The following is a 7,100-nucleotide window of genomic DNA, read 5'->3' as shown; positions in this document are numbered from 1 at the left end:
CACACACACACACACACACACGTGCACGCACCAATGATGGCAGGTCGGAGACTAGTAGTGATAGGTGCCCACGACAGACTCGGACTTTTTTTATGCTTGCACATATAAGTTTACTTCTTTTTTTAATTTTTTTAATTACGTTTCTTTATTTTTTGAGATGCAGAGACAGAGGATGAGTGGGGGAGGGGCAGAGAGAGAGGGAGACAGAATCTGAAGCAGGTTCCAGGCTCTGAGCTGTCAGCCCAGAGTCCAACACAGGGCTCAAACCCATGAACCGTGAGATAATGACCTGAGTGGAAGTTGGACACTCAACCGACTAAGCCACCCAGGCACCCCATAAGTTATTTAAGTTTTTGTTTTAATCCCAGTTAGTCAACATACAGTATTACATTGATTCCAGGTGTACAATATAGTGATTCAAACTTCCATACGTCACCCAGTGCTCATCATGACAAGTGCCTAATCACCTATTTCACCCTTTCCCCCACCTCTCCTCTGGTGACCATTGGTTTATTCCCTGTAATTCAGCAGACTCTGGGACTTACTTGCATATGTCCACAGCCTGTCACACTGAACATTACAGAAACACGTATCCCTGTGTGAAGGGTTGGATTATAGGCTGATAGAGGCTGATATATCCTCAGAGCTCATCATAGCAGCCATCAGAAGGTTTAGTCTGCCATCATGTGCACACATGTGCCAGAACATGATGACATGACACCCCAGAAATATCAAAGGAACAAAATGCCTGAACTCCTAGCCCTGCCTGCAGTTTTCTGAATAAGTTGCTTACGTAATGAATTATTGGCTATTATCTAGAATGTCTATGAAGGAAGTGATCTTTCCTGACTTGTTCACCCTTATATAGCAGTGCCTGGCTCTTAGTATATAGTCCATAAATATTTGTGATTAGATTAAAAAAGGATTTTGACAAATGAGTGCACAGCTATATCCACAGCACCTCTCATCACTGTTTCCTCAGCCATCTCCCAAAATGTAAACGTATCTTGGTCATTTATATTTTTTCCATGCTGTAATTCCCATAATGGAATCCCTTTCCTTTCCCCAGACACCTGCCTTTATCCCTCCAAAACTCTCCAGTGTACCACTGGGATGTCCTGTTCCGTAATTAGTAAACTCACCTCCATCCTCAATTATTTACTTGGCATTTTCTACACCTCCTGGCATTACCTGAGTTGAATCCCCCCTGAAGACACTATTTCATTCCCAGCTCCATAATGAGAAAATCATTCCACCTTCAGTGCCTCAGAATGTGGGGTTGAGCCAATTAGCTTTATTCTACTTCTAGATCTTTCTTACCTTCTCTCTTATTCTTAAAATACACTGATTCATTTGAAGCTTCTGTCTCTTTGGCTGAGCAACTAGACAGGGCATTTCCCATGTATGGTGTCAGCCTGCATCAGAATCACAGCATTAAAATGCCCAGTCAAGAACACAATCAGATGTTTTAAATCAGAAATTCTCGGTATTAAACCTGAGAATCTTAATTCTTAACAAGTGTACCATGGACTCTTATGAATCCTCAAGTTGGAGGAACTTTGTTCTTCCCTGTTTTGCTGTTGTCGTTTACTGGAATCTTAACCTCTGTCCTTTGTGCATTTACATCTTGCTCACAGTTTTCCTCTGCCCCCAAGACCTGCAACCACCCCAGCCTCCTTCAAAAGTAGGATAAACATTTTAACACGTTGGTATCCCTGCTTTCACCTCCAGGATAGTTACCACCTGTCAATCGTGTCACACCAGGAGCCCATCACACCCTGGGCTGCCCCCGCTCCACAGGCTCAGAGTGAACCCACAAATTAACTTCTGTCCTTGTAGTTTTCTTCTCAGTCACTTGCCTTATTCTTTGAAACTGAACAGAAGGATATAAAAATTATTTTATAAGTATTGTTCTTTTATAGACAGTGAGAAACGATGTTGCATCCTCGTAGAAATTGTGCTGTTACTTCAGAGCAGAAAATGAGAGGTTATAGGGCCTGATCCTAGTTCCACCTACATCAGAAATTGGCAGCAGCTAAGGACTGAACACAGGTAATTAGGCAAACTACACAGCAAATTCAATAATTTATATTCATGATTTTGGTGAAAAAAAACCCTAGAAGAATGGACTTTTATAAAGGAATAGTGAAAAAGCAGCAACAAATAGATCTTTGGTGGATGACATTCAAAAGCCAAAAAGCATGAACCATTGCAATCAGCCTGACACGGGAGCCAAAAGAACAAGTCTCTCTCCATTAAATAATGAAAGAATATTTCATTTAATATCTGCATCCACCATTTGACCATACACTCTGTAATGTTGATGATTTTATGTCTTATCTACGATTATATCCCCAGCATCTAAACATGTTAGATGTATAACAAGAAATGAATACATATCTACAAGATGAATGAATAATTGGATCTGATAAAAAGAAAGCCATTTCCAAGGATGTGGAGAAAGAGGAACCCTCTTGCAGGCTGGTGCACCCACTCTTGAAAACAGTATGGAGGTTCCTCAAAAAATTAAAAATAGAACTACCCTATGGCCCAGCAGTTGCACTACTAGGTTTTTATCCAAGGGTTACAGGTGTGATGTTTCCAAGGGCCAGCTGCACCCCAATGTTTATAGCAGCACTACCAACAATAGTCAAAGTATGGAAAGAGCCCAAATGTCCATTGATGGGTGAATGGATAAAGAAAATTTTGGTGTACACACACACACACGCGCACACACACACACACACACACACACACACACACACAATGGAGTATTACTTGGCAATCAAAAAGAATGAAATCTTTCCATTTGCAACAACATGGATGGAACTAGAAGGTATTAAGCTAAGTGAAATTTGCCAGAGAAAGACAAATATCACATGACTTCACTAATATGAGGCCTTTAAGACACAGAACAGATGAACATAAGGGAAGGGAAGCAAAAATAATAGAAAAACAGGGAGGGGGACAAAACAGAAGAGACTCTTAGATATGGAGAAGAAACAGAGGGATACTGGAGGGGTTGTGGGAGGGGGATGGGCTAAATGGGCAAGGGCCATTAAGGAATCTACTCCTGAAATCATTGTTGCACTATATGGTAACTAATTTGGAGGCAAATTAAAAGAAAAATAATAATTAAAAAAAAGAAAGCCATTTCATTACAACAGAGACTCAGAATGAACTAGAAACAGAAGTCTATTCCTGTAAGTGGGGGCTTGGTATGTCAGGGCTCAAACTAAGAACCTGGATCCAGAGACCAGTGAGTGTGGACTTCTCCTTGCTCAATACTTTGCACTGAGCAGCTTTGGGCACATGACACATCAGCAGTGGTCCTGCTGAGGTGATGAAGCAACAGTGACTCAGAACCAAGACCCACCAGGTCAGAGTACTAGATGCCTCAAAACTTTAGGACTTTTGCTAGACTAGACATTTGGATGAAAATTATGGTTGAGCTTGGAGGAAAATAGCAAAGAAAAAAATAAATGGCAAGGCACAAACACATTCTTGTTCTTGTATTTTTCAAGTCTGTGTTTCTTTTGTCCCCCCAGTTCAACTGTATTGAGCATTCTTTAAGACAATGGTTATTAAATCTACTCATTTCTATACTATACTGTACCTCCATCAGCACCCTGCAGAAAGTAAGGGCCTAATCAGCTAATGATGAATGGACCTGAAATCGCAGCTTTGAATGCAACACAGCTATTTCTCCCCTACTTTTTGGTGAGGAGGTAAAGCTTCAGCTTTTTGCGATGAGGTTATTCTCTCTTCTCAGGTTAAGCAAGAGACCAACATGTGCCAACTGCTTCAGTTATTCTGGGAATCCCAAGTCCTCCTCCCCAGTCTTATTAGTGCCCCCTTGACCTCCCTGTTCCTTAGAGTGTAGATGAGTGGATTAAGTGCTGGGGTTGCAACGGTGTAGAAAAGGGTGAGGAACTTGCCCTGTTCTTGAGCATAGCGGTTCTTGGGTTGGAGATAGACAGCTGTCACTGTGCCATAGAAGAGGGACACCACAAGAAGATGAGAAGTGCAGGTGCTGAATGCCTTCCGCTGCCCTGCAGCTGACTTTATTCTCAGCACAGCCTTAGCAACAGCCCCGTATGAGGAAAGGATGATGACCAGGGGTAGCACCAGAAAAATGATACTAGCTATGGACATCTGGATTTCATTGTAGGTTGTGTCTGCACTGGAAGCCTGAATCAGGGCTGGGACTTCACACACAATGTCATCCACCCTGCGGTGGGAGCAGAAGGGTAACTGGAGGGTGGCAGGAGACTGGACCAGGGACTGAACCAGGCCAGCCCCCCATGCAAGGATGGCGAGCTGCAGACAAAATTTGGGGTGCATGATAGCAGTATATTGCAGCGGGTGACACACTGCCACATAGCGGTCCATAGCCATGACCACAAGAAGGACACATTCGGTGGCCCCAAGCCATAAGAAGACATAGAGTTGAAAAGCACAGCCAATGTAGCTGATGGTCTTCTCTGGACCCCAGAAATTAACTAACATCTGCGGAACACAGCTGCTGGTGAAAGAGAGGTCTAGCAGGGAAAGGTTGCAAAGAAAGAAATACATGGGAATGTGGAGTTTAGGGTCCTTTGAGGAAACAAGAATAATGACCATATTTCCTGCAAGAGTCAAACAATAAAAGATCAGAACAACCCAGAAGAGTACCTTCTCCAAATATGGCTTCTCAGAGAAGCCCAGGAGGATGAAATCACTGTGGCTGTCATTGCAAACTGTGATCATAGCTTCTGGAGCAGTCACCTCTTTGGGGGAATGGTTCAAAAGTAGTTGCTCAAAAGCCTGTGATGGTTCCAATACAGAAACAGGAAGACATGTTATCTCCTTTCTACTCAAGGATGAGATTCTGCCTCCTATAGTGCAGGGAAAAATAAAAGATTCAGTGACTTATTCTAATCTGTGATACCCATTATTCATTATCTATTTCTATTCCTCTTACACATCTTCATATATGATTAGAAATCTGCATTATAAATATTGAGTAAAGTGCACATTACAAACCTACTACTGAAAATCACTTTGCTAAATATTAAGAGAGCATTCTCTTTGCTCTCCAAAATTGCACATTTACAACATTCATCACACAGTTTTAAAAACTGTTAAACCATATCACCTTTCAGTCCTTTTCTCATTTCATTCTGTTTTTCTGTGTCTTTATATCTCAATTTATCTGAATATCCTCCTCCCTTGTTCCTCCGTCTCCTGTGTTTCACTCTCCTTTTTTCTTCCTTTCTCCTTCCCACCTTCTTTTGACTTCTGAGCTTGAATTCCTCCTCAGCCACTTTATGCTATGTACTCTTAAGACAATTGTTTAAAATTTTTATTCTTACCTTGGCTCTTTCCTCATATTTTCTATTTGGAAAATAGAGAACAATCATAGAAACTACCTGTGTGTTTTGGAGGAATTAAATGTGAAAACACAAGGAAAATACTTTGAGAGGGAGAGTGTGTGTGCATGTATTCCTGCCCCATAGTAACTGTATGATGTGTGTTAGTTACAATTATGATGATGATGACGACGATGACACTATTCAGATGTTTGTTCGAGATGAAAAACATCAAAATATATATGCAACATTTTTGCAGAGAATGTAAGCGATATCATTAAGAAAAAAAGAAATATCCTATCTCTACATTATCTCCTTTCTAAAAGAAAAGTAATAATACTCACTTATCCAACATTATAAATTAACTGTCTCTATATTACAGAGCACGCATATGCACATTTATTGTTCTTTCCTCAGCTTAAAACCTGATTACAACACAAGTTTGGAAAATCCACCATCTTTTATTCATTTATGCAGTGGATCAAAAGAGGTTTAGGAAATACTCATTTCACTCAATCACTGGCCTTTTTACTTAACATACTAGAGAAAAGAGCCCATGGCTCTCTTTGTCTTCCATAATTTCCGTGCTCCTTTTCCTGCTTCTCTGCTCCCAACGACCCTACTATCTGTGTGGCATAACAGTGTGTCCTCACTCCAAGCCTGTTTATAGCCACCTTGTACATTTTCAGGGTTTCCATTTACAAGAACCTTTTCCCAGGGGAGTGCCCTAGCGTCTCACTCACTCACACTCACACACACACACAGACACACACACACACACACACACACACACACACACACACAAAATAGGTTTTACAAATCTATGCCCCACAGGAATCCTTCAACTGAATGTTCATCCAAAAAATTTAGATTACTGGCTCCTTTCCTTCTTCCAAATCAATATGTGTAATAAAGTCTTACTTATGCCAACACTTAAATAAAAATATTCATTTTCTGACATATTTTCCATTTATCAAATACAGAGGAATTAAACCAAGTCATCAAAATTTTAATGATGGAATCCCAGATATGATTCTCACCTCTTTGTTTACAGTTTATTCCTTTTTTCCCATATTATTCCACAAAGAGTTGAGAAAATGTACCTATAATCAATGGATAGAGAGGAATTTTAAAAATTAGTGGTCCATAAATGAAATGGATATTAATGATCAGCAGCAGAGCAGCTATGGTTGTCTGGGTTCTTATTGTGTAACTGACAATTTGCCAAATGATTAGCTTATTTAACGCTCAAAAATTTTTTTCAGGTTATAAAACATGCTTGGTTCATTTTCTCATACTTTATCATACATTTCATCACTAAAAATAGTCCTAATAATGATAGGGCAAACTGGATAAAATGAAATGTCTGGAAACGCAGCTGAAAATGTTTAAAATCCTATAAATACATAATTTGGGGTCAAATGGACTGCTCAAGCCAGGATTCTAAGAGAAATCATGGCATGACCTGATATTTACAATCTATTGTATACTCATACCTTAGGGGTGAATTCTTGACCTTAGTTTAATACATCATACAATTATTTAGCTAAAGTTTTCACAGCAGTATTCTGGCCTTACTATTCCCTATCTGTTCCCTTATAGTGGATCATGTCCAACTTCAACCACACACTGCAAGTGGACCCATCAGTCAGCAGTGCCCATGTTCAGGGTAGTTCTCAAACACAGTATCACTCATGTCTCGTATTTTTATTTCACAGCTATGCATTTTACAAAATCCATATATCTTCT

The 7,100-nt window shown here is 40.2% G+C and overlaps 1 protein-coding gene across 1 annotated transcript; it reads right to left on the bottom strand.

Annotated features, from left to right (window-relative positions):
- Positions 1-3,804: 3,804 nt before the first annotated feature.
- Positions 3,805-4,749, bottom strand: LOC109260157 (olfactory receptor 2H2-like). Its single transcript, XM_019438190.2, has one exon. It carries the CDS (start codon positions 4,747-4,749, stop codon positions 3,805-3,807), a length of 945 nt encoding a protein of 314 aa, XP_019293735.2.
- Positions 4,750-7,100: the final 2,351 nt, after the last annotated feature.

The sequence above is a fragment of the Panthera pardus genome, unplaced genomic scaffold (assembly GCF_024362965.1).
Source record: "Panthera pardus isolate Hobbes unplaced genomic scaffold, ASM2436296v1 HiC_scaffold_17, whole genome shotgun sequence".
Taxonomy (NCBI): Eukaryota; Metazoa; Chordata; class Mammalia; order Carnivora; family Felidae; genus Panthera; species Panthera pardus.
Note: the sequence above shows the minus strand (reverse complement) of the source record. Positions and strands in the feature narration are given on the sequence as shown.

Bases quoted from the DNA above. Each gene is read 5' to 3' on its own strand.
- LOC109260157 (XM_019438190.2), bottom strand. From the start codon at position 4,749: ATGATCACAGTTTGCAATGACAGCCACAGTGATTTCATCCTCCTGGGC.